At 42.5% G+C, this 18,462-nt stretch overlaps 1 protein-coding gene across 2 annotated transcripts in view; it reads left to right on the top strand.

The window, feature by feature from the left end:
- LOC124144455 (guanylate cyclase soluble subunit beta-1-like) overlaps positions 1–18,462 on the top strand; it is a 70,499-nt gene that overhangs the window by 29,655 nt on the left and 22,382 nt on the right. The window contains exons 1-3 of one of the 2 annotated variants that reach the window (XM_046513862.2): positions 9,828–9,956; positions 16,472–16,572; positions 17,372–18,353. In XM_046513862.2, coding sequence (XP_046369818.1) covers positions 16,491–16,572; positions 17,372–18,353 — 1,064 coding nt within the window. In that variant the 5' untranslated portion in view covers positions 9,828–9,956; positions 16,472–16,490. Of the gene's footprint in view, positions 1–9,827; positions 9,957–16,471; positions 16,573–17,371; positions 18,354–18,462 lie in introns of those variants that run through there. The other variant, XM_046513861.2, reaches the window with a different exon arrangement.

Raw genomic sequence — 18,462 nt, 5'->3', positions numbered from 1 at the left:
AACTCACTCACTCACTCACTTTATTTCGGCATATGTCGGCGTTTTGAAAGTTCATGACAAAGGATCGATAACCGATACCTACCTTATAGGACAGTTTTATGATTTCGCTGCAGTGATAGGTAAACCGTCTTCAGGGGATGTGTAAGTCGCGGGCTGTATCCGGTAGTGTTAGTCGTGAAATATATCAGGGGGTATGTTAGTCATGAAATAGATTAGCGGGTTGGAAGTCTTGTATTAATTTAGGGGGTATGTAAAATCGTGAAAAAGATCAGGGTTATGTTATTCGTGAAATGGATGAGAGGTATGTTAGTCGTGAAAAGGGTCATGGTATGTTAGTCGTGATATAGATTAGTGGGTTGGAAGTCTTGGAATATATCAGGGGGTATGTAAAATCGGGAAAAAGATCAGGGGTATGTTATTCGTGAAATAGATGAGAGGTATGTTAGTCGTGAAATAGTTCATGGTATGTTAGTCGTGAAATGGATCAGAGGTATGTTAGTCGTGAAATGGATCAGAGGTATGTTAGTCGTGAAATAGGTCATGGTATGTTAGTCGTGAAATGGGTCAGAGGTATGTAAGTCGTGAAATAGGTCATAGTATGTTAGTCGTGAAATGGATCATAGGTATGTTAGTCGTGAAATATGTCATGGTATGTTAGTCGTGAAATGGGGTCATAGTATGTTAGTCGTGAAATAGGTCAGAGGTATGTTAGTCGTGAAATAGGTCATGGTACATGTATGTTAGTCGTGAAATGGATCAGAGGTATGTTAGTCGTGAAATAGGTCATGGTATGTTAGTCGTGAAATGGATCAGAGGTATGTTAGTCGTGAAATGGATGAGAGGTATGTTAATCGTGAAAAGGGTCATGGTATGTTAGTCGTGAAATGGATCAGAGGTATGTTAGTCGTGAAATAGGTCATGGTATGTTAGTCGTGAAATAGGTCATAGTATGTTAGTCGTGAAATGGATCAGAGGTATGTTAGTCGTGAAATAGGTCATGGTATGTTAGTCGTGAAATAGGTCATAGTATGTCAGTCGTGAAATGGATCAGAGGTATGTTAGTCGTGAAATAGGTCATGGTATGTTAGTCGTGAAATAGGTCATGGTATGTTAGTCGTGAAATGGATCATAGGTATGTTAGTCGTGAAATAGGTCATAGTATGTTAGTCGTGAAATGGATCAGAGGTATGTTAGTCGTGAAATAGGTCATGGTATGTTAGTCGTGAAATAGGTCATGGTATGTTAGTCGTGAAATGGATCATAGGTATGTGAGTCGTGAAATATGTCATGGTATGTTAGTCGTGAAATGGATCAGGGGTATGTTAGTCGTGAAATAGGTCAGAGGTATGTTAGTCGTGAAATAGGTCATGGTATGTTAGTCGTGAAATGGATCAGAGGTATGTTAGTCGTGAAATAGTTCATGGTATGTAAGTCGTGAAATGGATCAGAGGTATGTTAGTCGTGAAATGGATCAGAGGTGTGTTAGTCGTGAAATAGGTCATGGTATGTAAGTCGTGAAATGGATCAGAGGTATGTTAGTCGTGAAATGGATCAGAGGTGTGTTAGTCGTGAAATGGATCAGAGGTATGTTAGTCGTGAAATGGATCAGAGGTGTGTTAGTCGTGAAATAGGTCATGGTATGTAAGTCGTGAAATGGATCAGAGGTATGTTAGTCGTGAAATGGATCAGAGGTGAGTTAGTCGTGAAATAGGTCATGGTATGTTAGTCGTGAAATGGATCAGAGGTATGTTAGTCGTGAAATAGGTCATGGTATGTTAGTCGTGAAATGGATCAGAGATATGTAAGTCGTGAAATAGGTCATAGTATGTTAGTCGTGAAATGGATCATAGGTATGTTAGTCGTGAAATATGTCATGGTATGTTAGTCGTGAAATGGGGTCATAGTATGTTAGTCGTGAAATAGGTCAGAGGTATGTTAGTCGTGAAATGGATCAGAGGTATGTTAGTCGTGAAATAGGTCATGGTATGTTAGTCGTGAAATAGGTCATGGTATGTTAGTCGTGAAATGGATCATAGGTATGTTAGTCGTGAGATAGGTCATAGTATGTGAGTCGTGAAATGGATCAGAGGTATGTTAGTCGTGAAATAGGTCATGGTATGTTAGTCGTGAAATAGGTCATGGTATGTTAGTCGTGAAATGGAGCATAGGTATGTTAGTCGTGAAATAGGTCATGGTATGTTAGTCGTGAAATGGATCAGGGGTATGTTAGTCGTGAAATAGGTCAGAGGTATGTTAGTCGTGAAATAGGTCATGGTATGTTAGTCGTGAAATGGATCAGAGGTATGTTAGTCGTGAAATAGGTCATGGTATGTAAGTCGTGAAATGGATCAGAGGTATGTTAGTCGTGAAATGGATCAGAGGTGTGTTAGTCGTGAAATGGATCAGAGGTATGTTAGTCGTGAAATGGATCAGAGGTGTGTTAGTCGTGAAATAGGTCATGGTATGTAAGTCGTGAAATGGATCAGAGGTATGTTAGTCGTGAAATGGATCAGAGGTGAGTTAGTCGTGAAATAGGTCATGGTATGTTAGTCGTGAAATGGATCAGAGGTATGTTAGTCGTGAAATAGGTCATGGTATGTTAGTCGTGAAATGGATCAGAGGTATGTTAGTCACAAACCCTGTAAGACAACGCCAGAGAATAACCAGTCTGAAATATGCCACAAAACAGATTCCATTGGGCGTAAAAAGCAAAACAGAGTGAACATTGTACGAATGGATCACTGAAAATCAATGACGACACCAGGTGTTAGCAAAGTGTCAATATCCACGTAATGGAGATATAAAGTCAACCAAGTCATATAGCCTAACCACCCAATCGGGGCGGTCGGGTAGCCTAGTTGTTAAAGCGTTCGCTCGTCACGCCGAAGACACAATGTGTGAAGCCCATTTCTGGTGTCCCACGCCGTGATATTGCTGGAATATTGCTAAAAGCGGCGTAAAACCAAACTCACTCACTCACTCACTGACCACCCAATCCCCTTTTTTGTCGGCTCTTTTAATGACAACCATGTGATCCCCAGAACCTATTCTAACCCCGAATCCTAGGGTTGTACATTTTAAGGCATGCTACCGCGCGTGACGGAAGTTTATGACAAAGTCATTTTTTGCAGACGTAGATGTTACCCTTGGCACTTAAAGTCGTCCAACGGTCCATTTCTGATTGTAAATTCCGCAAGTGATTAGTAGGGCTTCTTTAAGAGCATGTCGCTTTCCAAGTGCACAGCAGTGGAGAAAACGTTAAGTCATAAACTGGTATTTTCAAACTGTTTGTTTTCGCTCAGACTGTTTTACTACGTCTTCTATTTCTAGACGAAAACATGTTCCTCATCGCTTGGAGAGATATTTCATTGGTGGGAACTTTACAAGTTGATGGAAATAACTGCCAAAGTTTTCGCGAGTTTGATTGTTTTTGAAAAACGTGGTTAAAAATAAACTCTGACATTATTGTTGGAAGGAAATTGATTATTAGACATAATGTGACCGCCGTCTGAAACGGCGGATCGTTATTCAATGTTCATGTTTTTTCTTGCTTCGCCAAGGGGCCAATAATAAGCGCAAAGAACCGTGTTTAATTCACTTCGTACTGTTATTGTCCCGTTTCATTAAATCTGTTTTCATCAAAAGCGAACATTTCAATGACATACACGTCATTCGAGTAAACACTCACAGCATCGGAAGAAATAGGAAATTGATATTTTTGATCAATCACATTGTCTATCACTTTAGCTTTCTTTCATTATTGGTTTCATATTTCGTCTTTTTAACGAAATAATGCGGCTAATTACGGATGCTATTTCCCGGCGCTTGTTAGCTATATCTGTTCCATTATCGCTATTAGAGTGACAACTTCTGATGTCTATTTTCTTCTCAATATTTTTTTTCTTTCTTGAAACTTATTTCACGCACTGACGATGTCAGTAACAACGCATTCAAAAATAACACTGTATTAAATGTAAGGGAAAAGAATTAGAAACGTCCATTACGAAAGCATTGTTGGAAGGTTTGCAGGGTAGATAAAAAGTCCATAAGGAGGAAGGAAACAGAGGAAAATGTTTCATCGATTGGATAAATGAAACTTTGTTGTCCAAAAGTTTAAAAGTTTTGGATCATGCCGGCATGCGGAGATCGAGTCAGTCGAATACAAGTTTTTTCTAATGATTAGATCTGATGAAGTGAGTCAGTCAAGGCTTATGTTATACCTTGAGCTGTTGTAGTGAGTGTCACGTACAAGGCTCAAGTTTTGCCTAGATCTGATGTAGTGAGTGTCACGTACAAGGCTCAAGTTATGCCTAGATCTGTTGTAGTGAGTGTCACGTACAAGGCTCATGTTATGCCTAGATCTGTTGTAGTGAGTGTCACGTACAAGGCTCAAGTTATGCCTAGATCTGTTGTAGTGAGTGTCACGTACAAGGCTCAAGTTATGCCTAGATCTGGTGTAGTGAGTGTCACGTACAAGGCTCAAGTTATGCCTAGATCTGTTGTAGTGAGTGTCACGTACAAGGCTCAAGTTATGCCTAGATCTGTTGTAGTGAGTGTCACGTACAAGGCTCATGTTATGCCTAGATCTGTTGTAGTGAGTGTCACGTACAAGGCTCATGTTATGCCTAGATCTGTTGTAGTTAGTGTCACGTACAAGGCTCATGTTATGCCTAGATCTGTTGTAGTGAGTGTCACGTACAAGGCTCATGTTATGCCTAGATCTGATGTAGTGAGTGTCACGTACGAGGCTCATGCCATGCCTAGGTCTGTTGTGATGAGTTTTTCTGGATGCAATGCCTACATGCACGTCATATCTGTTATGATGAATATCACCGATACAGACAGTTTCCTTGATGTTCTTTTCAATGCCATTTTCAAAAACCGGTTGTTATTAGTCTACTTCGTGATTGTATATAGTTAAATATGTCCTGTTTCAAGTACATTTCAGATAGACAAGAGAGACGGAAAATATTAAACTATTTACAATCACGCAGTAGATTGATAACAACCGGAATATGAAATTGGCATTGAATAGAACATCAAGGAAACGGCCGTGTATCGGGCGTATGCATCATCACAGATATAAAATACATGTAAAGGCAGCTAATTTATTTCGGAAGAACTCGTGAAAAATGACAAAAAGAAGGGCAGTGAATTATTCTCATGACATTTTCATTGGTTGTGCGAACTGAACTTCTTGTTCTCATTTTGATCTGAATGTTTACTGGAAAACATCAGTGTAGCACATGCGAACGAAGGTTAGTTCGCGTTCTCCGGCTTAGCAATGGCTGCAACATCTGACCACAGCATCTTGATCGCAGCTACCAGAATCAAGCCCCTACCGTCGATAGTGGTAATATTGACTAACGTTCATGGCGTTTGGTTCGATGAGAGTCAATACAATTCGCATAATATCTCAATTATAGTGGATATTAGCCGCACGATTATTGCATACTGATTATTGGCAAAGCGTTGATCGCTCTGGCGTCCATTGACCACAGCCGAGGGAGAAGTCTTTGAGGCAAATATTGCCGTCGACGTGGGCCAAGACAAGATTTTAATTACCTCCAAGGTTCACATTTAGAGCCCAAACGTAAATTTTAGAGCGATATTCATCTCTTGATCTTCTACCACTGCTATAACCAAGGGTCTTTGCCGAGACAATGTCCATCGTTCTCAGACATTACGTGCCAAGACAAAACGTACGTGTGACATCAAGCAAAGCGAGGGTCAAAAGTACTCGATTCTAATCTTCTTTTAAATGAACGTTTGACAGAGAGCTAAGCCTCTGCGTCTCAGAAAAGACACGAACCGATCAGAATTAGTTGCAATATTAAATCTGCTCAAACAGACAGCACGGTGGCGTGGTTACATAACGCGAGACCATACCCTCGGATATTCTATGTGACGAACGACGCCGCCCAGCATCGACATACGTAGAAAGCCAATTTACACAGCTCTTTTGATTCCACTTTCGGATCTTTAAGCTTTCTGCACTGTTTATTTCATGTCAGCCGATGACATAAAGGCTGCTTGATCGTGTACTGATTCTTTGATTCACTTCATGAAAAGGAAGTATGTATTTGACTTAAGAGAAACCTCTCAGGCAGAAACAGAATAAGATAAAAATAGTCGACGTGGATGCTATCAAAGATGGTTTTAGAAGCATTCGTGCTCAGAATAAAAGAAGTGCAGGTTAGCGATTCCATAGACATAGCTGGGCAAGGACAATTTAAAGCACGAATAAATTCCTGTACAATCTGAAGTCGAGAAGCCATAGTGAAATGGCATTATGTTTTAAACATTCATTTTGGTAAACTGATTGTTCTCAAACAGGCAAAGGTTATCATTGGCACGAAACATGAATAAATAAGTATTTCTTGAGTTGAATGTCTCTATTTGATGTTTTTCGATATTTTGTGTAATATTGTTTATTCTGATTGATGTGGGTATTTGAATGGTAAACGGCCAGACTCCGTGTGGGACACGAGATGTTTAATACTGAAATTGAGTTAATTTCGTTAAGGCATTCTATGTAGCGGTTTGTTAGAGCCCGGCCTTGTCTACCACGTTGCACTCGGCGTTTCATGGGGACACTTTTAAACCCCGTACTGGTATGAAAGCAGAGGACAACCTGTTGAAATTTATTTTCATGCGACACGAAGGTGGTCGGTCGCGTAGCAATATGGATTCCTTTTCGCAAGCAGTCATATTCAGTCCCTTCACTGCCTACCTCCAGTGGGTGTGCTGCTCGATTCTAGAGGTCTAGCTGCCGAAATCTAGCTGTTGTACTGCCCAACTTTAACGGGTGAGCTGCCTAAATTTAACGGGTGAGGTTATTATAGCATGAGACCGCCTCCGTGGTCTAATGGTGGAGCGGAAGGTCTGGGGTTCGATCTCCAACCGCGCCATACCAAAAGATGTTAACAGAAGCTAATTGTTGTTACCCTGCCTGGCGCTCTGTATTAAGGGTTAAAACCAGGACTAATCGGCTCGGAATCAGTATACTGTGTCTGAGTTGGGTATTCATGTTAAACTGCGGCATGGTATCTCAGTGGGCGAGCACAATAAATTCGGCCTTAGTCTGGACTAGTACAAGCACACGCACGCACACGCACGCACACTCACACGTGTTACGTAATTGCAATAATCCTACACTCGACCTTGAACCCCATTTCACCTCACCCCCTAACTCCTGACCAAAATTAAAAAAACACGGGCGTAGGGTCCGTCGCAATGATCGTGGAATGCCACGCGTGCTTGTTTTAGTTGAATTAATAACATGATATGAAAATTATGGATAGTGATTTTGAGCCATTTTGTTTGGCACTTCATGTGCTCAATACCAACAGTACCTGGTAGTACCTTGAGAAACAGTTAGCCAAATATGATACAATAATGCAATATGTCATAGAATACCCAAGAAGAAATGAATTTGAAATAGTTAGCACAATAGTGTTTTCCTATCACAGATGACGCGACTAGACGCACAACTCATTAGGTTTATACACAAGAACACATATCTGTAACTCATACATACTCCTTCATCATCAGATAAAAGATAACGAGTCCAAAGTAGACATTAATAATTGGGATTTTGATGAACACGTGGAAGTGGGTAGCCATTGATGCTAACCTGTCTGTATATTGGTTTGTTGCCACTTAAATATAATCAGGAATTATAGACATTTACGTATATCTTTCTGTGGAGGAGATCTGCGCTTTGGGGACGAAGGGAAGGAGGTCTGGTCATGTTATTAGATTTGTTACTGTAAATGAAACGGGCACATCTGGTCGACGATGTACACCTCAGGCCTTGGTTGTAATCAGTGAACATTTACGCTGGTTTGACTGTAGTGGTTACTGATAAACAGTAGCCAGCTTATGTGGCCATATATACATGCATACGTATTGATGGAATGGGATGAAATGCAGTGAACACGCAAGATACCAAAGATACGCCTAACATCAACCAATGAGGGTTGCAGTATATTCATGTATTGATTGAATGGGATGAGGGATGTCTCAAAAGACAGGCAATGTTCACATAAACATCGTTTACTATAGCAGAGCAGGTGCTATTTGGAAATGCAGTTAACACACCAGATACCAAAGATACGCCTAACATCAACCAATGTAGGTAGCTATATATTCATGTACTGATCGAATGGGATGAGGGATGTCAAATAAGCAGGCAGTGTTCACATAAACATCGTTTACTTTAGCAGAGCAGGTGCTATTTGGAAATGCAGTGAACACACCAGATACCAAAGATACGCCTAACATCAACCAATGAGGGTTGCAGTATATTCATGTATTGATGGAATGGGATGAGGCAGGCAGTGTTCACAATAAACATCGTTTATTTGGGATGGGCAGATGCTATTTTGAATATTGCTAAAAGTGGCGTCAAACCCAACTCACTCACTCACTCACCCACTCACTGTAAAGTTACGAATCGAACCACAGTAACAAGTGAACAGTTTAACCAGAGCGCTACTCCACGGCCCAAAGAATCACCCCAAAATGTTGAATGCATTTGCATGACATTATATTAAAATATTTTAAAAGGAATTCAGAAGATTTATTTTTGCAAAACAAAACATCGCTTGGCCATACCATTTTCAACAACCTGCTTACCAGTTGTTTATTTTTTTAAAACCCATGCTTGCCGTAAATGGCGACTATGCTTTTCGTAAGAGGCGACTAACAGGATCGGGTGGTCAGGCTCGCTGACTTGGTTCATTCATGTCATGGTATCCCAAAGGCGCGGATAGATGCTCATATTGTCAATCACTGAATTGTCTGGCCCTCGATCGATTATTTACAGACCGCGGTCATATAGCTGGAAAATTGCTGAGTGCGGCGTTAAACAACGTACGAACAAACAAACAAACACACTTTTCCGAACTGACGACCTATGACCCTTTTCCTGACACCACAATGGAGATTTCAGGTTACAACAAGGCCTGGGGTGCTCGGCTCTGTGACTAGGCTGATTGTCTGTCATCGTATTGAGATTCTCCGAGGATCGGTGCTTGTGATGTCAATCAAACGATTTTCTGACCCCAGACTCCAGACTCCAGCTATATGACCGCGGTCTGTAAATAATCGATCGAGGGCCAGACAATCCAGTGATTGACAATATGAGCATCGTATCGAGATTCTCCGAGGATCGGTGCCCGTGATGTCAATCAAACGATTTTCTGACCCCAGACTCCAGACTCAATAATATAAAGACCGCCGTCAAATATCTTGGATATTGCAGAGTGCGACGCTAAACAACAAACAAACATTAACGAACGTCAATCGCTCTGCAAGGAAGCGCAATAGGCAATTCACAGGAAGTTAGGGATCCCCTAGCGTTGGTATGAAACACTAATTCTGCAATGTGAACACACCGGATGCTTCAACGGGAATTAGATCTTTCAGTTTCTTAAATGAGTTAAAATCGAACAAAATAAGCCGACCGCGTTGCCCTGTTTACGTTGTTTGTTTTAACGTGTTTCCGAATTTCTTTAATTAGCTACCCGCTGGTAATGCACATTCAGGGGGGAAATTCCACTTCTCGGTTGGACCCCTTCTCGCACAGAGCTACATTAATTCGGTAATCACATTTGGGGAACGTGGCAAGCCGTATTCCCACGTGCTTTTCATTACCTTTCGACAGTTTTCTTGGCAGTAGCTCCTAAACAAATATGTCTTCCACTCGTCAACAGTTGTTACATGGGCTTCGTGGCTATTAGATGCAAATTGGACCAAATTTTCGTTCCCATAAAATACACCAGACTCGTCGGGAAAGAATATATATTTGGAACTGAGAGTGTGTGGAGACTAGCGTTTGCGATGTTGTCGGAAATAGTACTTTGTGATGACTGTCTAGAAAATTGTAATTGTAACCAGTGGTGGATAGTGTGAGCATAAATCTTCAAGGGAACGACATGGCATTCAGGCAGGTTAGAGGTCAGATTTGTTATTTTCATGTCACAATTTCATGCTCACGAGATTTATGGCCATCCCATCTCCATTGTAGTCGCATCCTACACCGATTGAATTCGCATTGTTTTACGATTGTATTCGCATCCTGTCCCGATTGTATTCGCATTGTTCCGATTGTATTTGCATCATACCCCCATTGTATTCTCATAGTGTCCCGATTGTATTCGCACCCTACCCCGATTGTATTCGCACCCTACCCCGATTGTAGTCGCATCCTTTCCCGACTGTATTCGCATTGTTCTGATTGTATTTGCATCCTACCCCATTGTATTCACATCCTGTCCCGATTGTATTCGCATCCTACCCCGATTATATTCGCATCCTTTCCAGTTTGTATGCGCACCTGTCCCGAATGTAGCCGACGGAGATACATTTTAATCTTCCCGAGAGGGATACATGGGAATACTATCTATAAGTGGCAGTTAGAAGCTGTGGGATCAGTGAAGACAGGTCTGACTGACAGATTTCAACTTCTCATTCAAGGTGACGTTTCAACACATGCACTAATCATCAGCATGCTTGATAAACATTCTGTCATTCGTACCTAAACGTCGCACGGGAAAAGACCTTGACATCTGTAAATATAAGTTTATTGTACGATTGCAACTTGATCTCAGCAAGTTTATGAATCACAATAAATTAGTTATAACACCAGGTGTTCGCGAAAAGGCGAGCGTATCCTGCCCATATAAAACAACCCAGTCTTTACCCCCAAAGGGGGGGGCCACGGGGGTCCCAGTCGTCCAAGGCGCCGCCATTCGCTGTGCAGAGTTGCACGCCAGAAACCTATGATTGTGGGTTCGAATCCCGGTTCGCCCCGATTATGTTTCTAGGTTTGTCAGCACCATACCCGTGCTTGTGGGTTTCACCGAAGTGGTAAACGTCTAAGACCTGCATCACTTCGGGCTTTCCTCCCACATTAAGCTTACACGCCGCGATATAACTGGAATACTGTTAAAAGCGGCGTTAAACCCGACTCACTCACACTTTACCCCCAGGAATTGTTCAACACAACCAAGCCAGCAGTATTTGGTGTCCACTAATCTCCAGTGAGATGGAATTATGGCCGTGTGTAAGATCCTGATGTGACCTGGGGCAATGTGTAAATAATTCTGCCATGTGCCTTGTACACAAGCTGTATTAATGGCGCTTTGATAAACATCTGTAAGCGTGGTTCGTCTCCAGAAGTCTTCTTTATGTGATTTGCCCGGGTTAAGCCACAATATATTGAGACGTGCTAAGAAGACAGAAGCTCCATCAGGGCACATTATGCTTGTATAAACTGTTTACATTAATGAAACTAGGCTTCCTGATCCAGGTGGTCAAGCAGCACTATCACGCCGGTTGATTAATCCAAGAGCACGATAATATCCTTGGTGAGGGCTGACAATTCATGTTGCGTGGCCCTTGTTGTGTATGTTGGGCCATGCATTCCTCTGGGTGCACCAGATCTGTTTCCTGAGCTGATTATAGCAGCTGACCAGGTGGATACTTCCTGGCCAGGTCGACGTTGAGGTCACTTGATATTAAGTGTTTGGACTGGACAGTGGTCAATGTTTTCTGTTGGCTTGTACGGCTGCAGACCAGTCTGGGCATAAGAGGAGGGTCTGCGCCTGCTATAAAGAGGTCGTAGTGTAGTGGATGGAGCGTCTGCCCGGAGAGTGACAGGACTGTGGTTTGATTCTTGGCCGGGGACGTTAATTGATTGTACTTATTGTTACCCTGCCTGGCGCTCGGTATAAGGGTTGGTTGGTTGGTTTGTTGTTTAACGCCGCACTCAGCAATATTCCAGCTATATGACGTCGGTCTGTAAAAAATCGAGTCTGGACCAGACAATCCAGTGATTAATATCATGAGCATCGATCCACGCAATTGGGATCGATGACATGCATCAACCAAGTCAGCGAGCCTGACCACCCGATCCTATTAGTCGCCTTTTACGACAAACATAGTCACCTTTTACGGCTTCACTGGTATCGGCATAAGGGGATAAAACAAATATCGGTCGGGTCCGAGTCAGTACACTATGACTGAGTTCGGTATCCATGTAAACACGCCGTGATATAACTGGAATACTGTAAAAAGCGGCGTTAAACACAACTCACTCACTCACCATGTAAAAATGCGGATGGCATCACAATGAGCGAGCACTATGAAACCGGCATTAGTCAGGACTAGGATACATACAGGCGTGTCGCTATGTTAGTGCAATAACCTTGAAACCTCTTTGCACCTCACCTAACCTGACCTACCAGGAAGGTAGAAGACTGATGTTGGAAGCTTTCATTACATTATGATGGTTGAACCGAGCCCACCAGTACATGGCTCCGTGTTTCTTTCTTCCGCGGTAAACAGAAAATCCGCTCAACAGTTAGACATAACGTTTAGACATAACATTCTGCGTGGGTTTTAGTTTTAAACACTTTCAACAGTAATACAGTTATATGTAGACGTGTCTGTTTAATGTGAGAGGAAAGCCCGACGTGATGCAGGTGTTTACCACTGTGGTGAAACAGTAATGGTATGGTGCTGGGATTCGAACCATATGTGAGGGGCACGGTTGGCCCAGACGTCTAAGGCGCCGCCATTCGCTGTGCAGAGTTGCGTCCCTTGGGCACGCCAGAAACCAATGTTTGTTGGTTCGAATCCCGGTTCGCCCCGATTATGTTTTTAGGTTTGTCAGCACCATACCCTTGCTCGTGGGTTTCACCGAAGTGGTAAACGTCTGAGACCTGCATCACTTCGGGCTTTCCTCCCACATTAAGCTGACACGCCGCGATATGACTGGAATACTGTTAAAAGCTGTTCATTCGAACCATATACAAATGCATTCGGTTGACATGAACAGTGTCATTGATACGTTGACATTCTCCTTGTAAATGTCGAACGTTCTCACTGTGTTAGGTGTTTAATATGAATGGAAAGATAATATACTGACCTTTAAAGCTTTACAGTTTATTCACATAATTCCTATGAATTCCTGTGAAGGTTGTTCGTGGAATCTTGGAGAAACAGGCTAATATAAGGGGTCATATGTGAAATACTCACCATCGCGATGTACATGCGCAGCTACATCTAATGGCCCTTGAACGGTGATCTTAGTGCTACGTTTTTCGTAACTCTCATACTTTAACATACTGGTCATTTATTGTCGTTGGGTTAATATCAATTTGTTGAACGAAACCCAAGCTGTACGTATTTACCTTATAGTGGATGATTATTATCAATGATGTCGATGATGGTAGTACTTTTTATGTTTGGTCTACGTGTATATTATTATTAATTTTACTACTACTATTATTAGCATCATCATCATCATCATCATCATCATCATCATCATCATCATCTTCTTCTTCTTCTTTTTCTTCTTCTTCTTCTTCTTCATCATCATGAGGGTAACAATTGATATCTGAATCTATGACTGTCACAGACGAGGATGTAGATCATCCATGATGCAGCCATTTCCCCAGTGGTAACTGGTCCATTAGCTGTTGTTGATGTGAAGGCAAAACAAGAGTGACATTCCGACGCGGGGCAGTCCGATATTCATTGCGAGTTTAACATGGGGTGGGAGTAAGCGAGATATGTGTCTGAACACACACAACATCCATGCGGAGCTCCAATCAAAGAAAGCTCCACTTCTTGCTGTTTATTGACTGCTTACCATTCTCGCATGAAATTCGACTTAATTTTATGGCACTAATCTGCCTGAGACAATTGACTGTGGCGTCCAAGTCAGGTCAGCGATCCTCGCCATGGTCGGGGAGGCGCTGGCGTCTTGATAGACTAGGAGGTGAAGCAGTTCATTCCGGACTATTCTGACGCTTATGGAGCATGCGCAACCGGAAGTGTTTGAGCATACGCCAGATTGGCTTGTCTCTTGCTCACAGACTTGAAATAAGCTGAAAATGAAAGAAAACAAAATCATATTGAACAAGAGATTTATTTAACAGTAAGCTTGAACAGGTTGCAGTGTTGCTGTAATTTAGCAAATGGAACTATTGATTAAAGAGAAGTTGGAGATGCTCAATAGTACAGTTGATTCCATTTTGTTATTTCGGCGTTCATCGAATGTATAAAAGGAGACCAGTATGACGGATTTAGCTGGGTTTGTTTATTTTCGAGTCAATGGAACTCTCAGTTATAAGGGCGGTCGGGTAGCCTTGTGGTTAAAGCGTTCGCTCGTCTAGCCGAAGACCCGGGTTCGATTCCTGACATGGGTACAATGTTTGAAGCTCATTTCTGGTGTCCCCCACCGTGATATTGCTGGAATATTGCTAAAAGCGGCATAAAACCATACTCACTCACTCACTCTCAGTTATACTGTTTGACGCCAATGGCTTACAAGGTGGGGCCAGAGGCTTACAAGGCGGATCAAAGCCTTGTGATATGCGACACGTTTCCATTGATTTCCGAATATATAACTGATGTCACATCATTGCACATGATTAGAAGCCTCAAATCCATGAGGTACCGACCATTTGATATTCTGAAGGGATTTTATCGAAAAATAAAGATTGTCCCCGAGAAATCTTGAAATAAAATCATATTACTTCAGACTGTTGTAAAAACAATTGCCTGCCGCACAAATTACAGGCTCTAAGTTTTAAAAAACCCTGGTTTTGGAACTGTAGCCGAAAAAATATCTAATCTCGATTTAAAAACCCAGTCCCCCAAGGACATCAAATGGTCGGTCCCTTGTAGGCCTTAATGTTAGCTGGAAGAAAAACAGTATTATTGAATGTATATTTTTCACTAGAATTGAAATATAATTATATGCAGTCTACATGCAGTCTATTATTTTGATTACATTAAATTGATGTTTCAAACAGACATACATTGTTCTGTCCCCCAGGAATGGCAAGGTAATTTATATGAATAAAATCGGCTGTATGTTATGACCTTCGTCGGCAGAAAGCATGTTGTTTTCAATTTCCATTAATATTTACGACCGCCTCCGTGGTCTAATGGTAGAGCGTCCGCCTGGAGAGCGGAAGGTCCGGGGTTCGATCCCCGGTCGCGTCATACCAAAAGACGTTAAAAGATGGTACTTGTTGTTACCCTGTCTGGCGCTTGGCATTAAAGGGCTAAAACAAGGACTGGTCGGCTCGGAGTCAGTATACTTTGTCTGAGTGGGGTATTCATATTAAACTGCGGCATGGTATCTCAGTGAGCTAGCACTATAAATCGGCATCAGTCCGGACTGGTACAAGCAGCCACACAAACACACACACGTACATGCACGTCGCTATATAAGTGCAATAACCTTGGACGCGACGTTAAACCCCATTTCACCTCACCATTAATATTTACTCAGGGCACTAGACACTCGACTGAAGAATGTTTACAGACTGTAGTTGAAAAATACCCTACAATGGAAACAGACAAATACAAGTAGCAAATGCAAGCTGTATTTATAAATCCCTGTGCAAAGCTATAATCAAAACGTGTAGATTCACTTCCGTTAGACAGTATTTTGAGCTTCATTTCCTTGTGCCAGCGGGGCGTTGGGGTAGCCTGGTGGTTAAAGCGTTCGCTCGTCACGTCGAAGACCCGGGCTCTTTTCTCGACATGATTACAATGTGTGAAGCCCCTGCCGTGATATTGCTGGAATATTACTAAAAGCGTCGTAAAACTTCACTCACTGTAAGTGCCAGCTTGCCCCATCGTCAAAGGCGCAGCAACTTGCCATGCAGACTTGCGTCCCTTAGGCTTGCCAGGAAGTTATGACCGTAGGTTAGAATCCTAGATTCGCTCGGGTTTTCACCAAAGTGGTATAAGACCTGCACCACAACACCCACATCAAACTGACACGCCGTTATACACCTGAATACTGTTAGAAGCTGCGTTAAACCAAAAACGCACTCACTTATCCAACACTAAGCTATTACGCCGTGATATCACTACTACTTTTCGAGACTCCAAATATAACAAACAGCTATGATGATATATTTGCAATAAAGGTGATTGCAATGTAAAAGTACATTTCATTTGATTAGGAGTGGGAACAATAATTTAAAAAAAAAAATGGAAATAACACGTCCCATTTTAATTCTGGAAACCCAAAAGTCCAGAAACTCTACGGTCTTTGCCGACTCTCGGTCAAAGGTATTTACAAAATTAAACATGCTGTTTTCATGGGAACATACCAAGGAAGAAAAAATGAAAAAACAATTGTTAAAAAACTCAATATTTACACTATCTCGCCCATGGGCCTGCCCATTGGCGAAGTGTGGCCCATGGGCGAAGACTGGCATATTTATAATTACTATTATTTAATAATTTGTCTTGCTTTTGTAAATGAAAGCTGCAGTTTAATCTTTTAGAGAAAAGAATAAAATGCATGCATTGAATCGGTCGCCAAATAATATTCTGTCTCTGACAAATATCAAGGAGTATTAAATAGTTGGTCCGCTGTCAGTTTTATACGTAATGTTGATGAAGAAATATAAACATTGCGTTTTTCTTTCAGGCGAGAAGCCCTATTAGAGATGGACGGTCATTTCCTCGTCCGCCACGTCTACGACGACGGTATATCGTACGACCTCGTCGGAGCGGCGTCCAAGGTGTTGGGTGAGTGACAGTAACTGCATCTCTGACTGACAACCGGTCACGGCGATGTAAACGTAGTGCGACTACCGCGGTAGCCATGGCAAGTGCAACTTGTAACCTCAGTCCTTGGACTGCATTGTCTTGACCTCGGCTGTAGATAATTGAGTTAAGTTGTCACGTTTCTCACCGATATGTGGAACAAGTGACATAAAGCATATTTGACCTAGTTTATGATTCTCATCTGTGGATTTTGAAAAAGCATCTTAATGTGATAAGTTGCCTCCCTTGTCTACTTGCATTTGCTGGTCGCCAAAAATGATCTGTTACACCGTGCTATGGTTTTGCAGTCATAAAGTTAAAAATCGCCATTTGTAATTCAAGGACAAGAATTTAACCAAGCAGGCAAAATGCAATCTCTTCTTTGACGGATCTTATATGGTTTTATGAATTGACAGGGCGGTCGGGTAGCCTAGTGGTTAAAGCGTTTGCTCGTCACGCCGAAGACCCGGGTTCGATTCCCGACATGGGTACAATGTTTGAAGCCCATTTCTGGTGTCCCCCGCCGTGATATTGCTGGAATATTGCTAAAAGCGGCGTAAAACCATACTCACTCACTCACTGACACCACAATGGAGATTTCAGGTTACAACAAGGCTCGGGGTGCTCGACGCAGTGACTAGGCTGATTGTTTGTCATCGTATCGAAATATTCCGAGGATCGGTGCTCTTTATGCGTTGACTGTTGTGGTTGACTTGTATTTTGATGGTTGATGTACAATTTAACAATTTGATATCAGTGTGTGTTCGTTTGTGTTTGTCAGAACTACCGGCAGCGGACATTCTGGAGGCGTTTGGCGGTATGTTCTTCCAGTACTGTGAAGAATCGGGTTATGACAAGATTCTTAAAGTGTTGGGCTCAACTACGAAAGACTTTCTTCAGAATTTGGATGCCTTGCATGATCACCTTGCAACCATCTATCCAGGCATGCGCGCGCCATCCTTCCGGTGCACGGAACGGGAAGGAGATGGCGCCACTGTTCTACATTACTACTCCGAGAGAGAGGGTCTGGAGCATATAGTTATAGGAATTGTCAAGACGGTGGCCAAGAAGATCCACGCCTCGGAGGTGGACGTTAACGTTTACAAGAGCAAGGACAACGGCATTGACCACGTTCAGTTTACAATCGTCGAGAAAAACAACCAGAGCAATAACGCCAAATTAGATCTAGAACATCAAAAGACACTGTCAACAGTTCAGAAAATGAGCCCTTTTACATTTTGCAGAACGTTTCCTTTCCACGTATTGTTTGACAAGAACCTGGTCGTCAAGCAGATCGGTTCTTCAATAGCCCGTGTTATCCCACAGCTGGCCAGCAAAAACTACAAGCTCACAGATCTCTTCGACATGATCCGACCCCATATGGATCTCTCCTTTGCGAACATCTTGTCTCACATCAACACCGTGTACGTCATGAGGACGAAGCAGGGTGTCCTGGATTTGCCAAACATGGACAATCAGAACGAAGAGAACTCCCGTATGCGTCTGAAGGGCGAGATGATCTATGTGCAGGAGACCAACTGCATCCTGTTCTTGTGCTCGCCTAGCGTCATGAACCTCGACGACTTGAACCGACGTGGCCTGTATCTGAGCGACATCCCCCTCCACGACGCTACTCGCGACCTGGTGCTGTTGTCTGAACACTTTGAGGCGGAGTACAAGCTGACGCAGAAGCTGGAAGTGCTGACGGAGCAGTTGCAGCAGACCTACAGAGACTTGGAAGATGAGAAGAAAAAGACGGACAGGTTGGTCACAGCACTAACCGCTTTTAGTATGTAGTTTCTCGCCTCCGTGGTCTGGTGGTAGAGCTTCCGCCCGGGGAACGCTAGGTCCGGGGTTCGATCCCCGGTTGTT

The sequence above is a fragment of the Haliotis rufescens genome, unplaced genomic scaffold, assembly GCF_023055435.1.
Source record: "Haliotis rufescens isolate VD_foot unplaced genomic scaffold, xgHalRufe1.0.p SCAF_7, whole genome shotgun sequence".
Lineage (NCBI taxonomy): Eukaryota > Metazoa > Mollusca > Gastropoda > Lepetellida > Haliotidae > Haliotis > Haliotis rufescens.
This window is presented reverse-complemented; position numbering and strand designations above follow the sequence as displayed.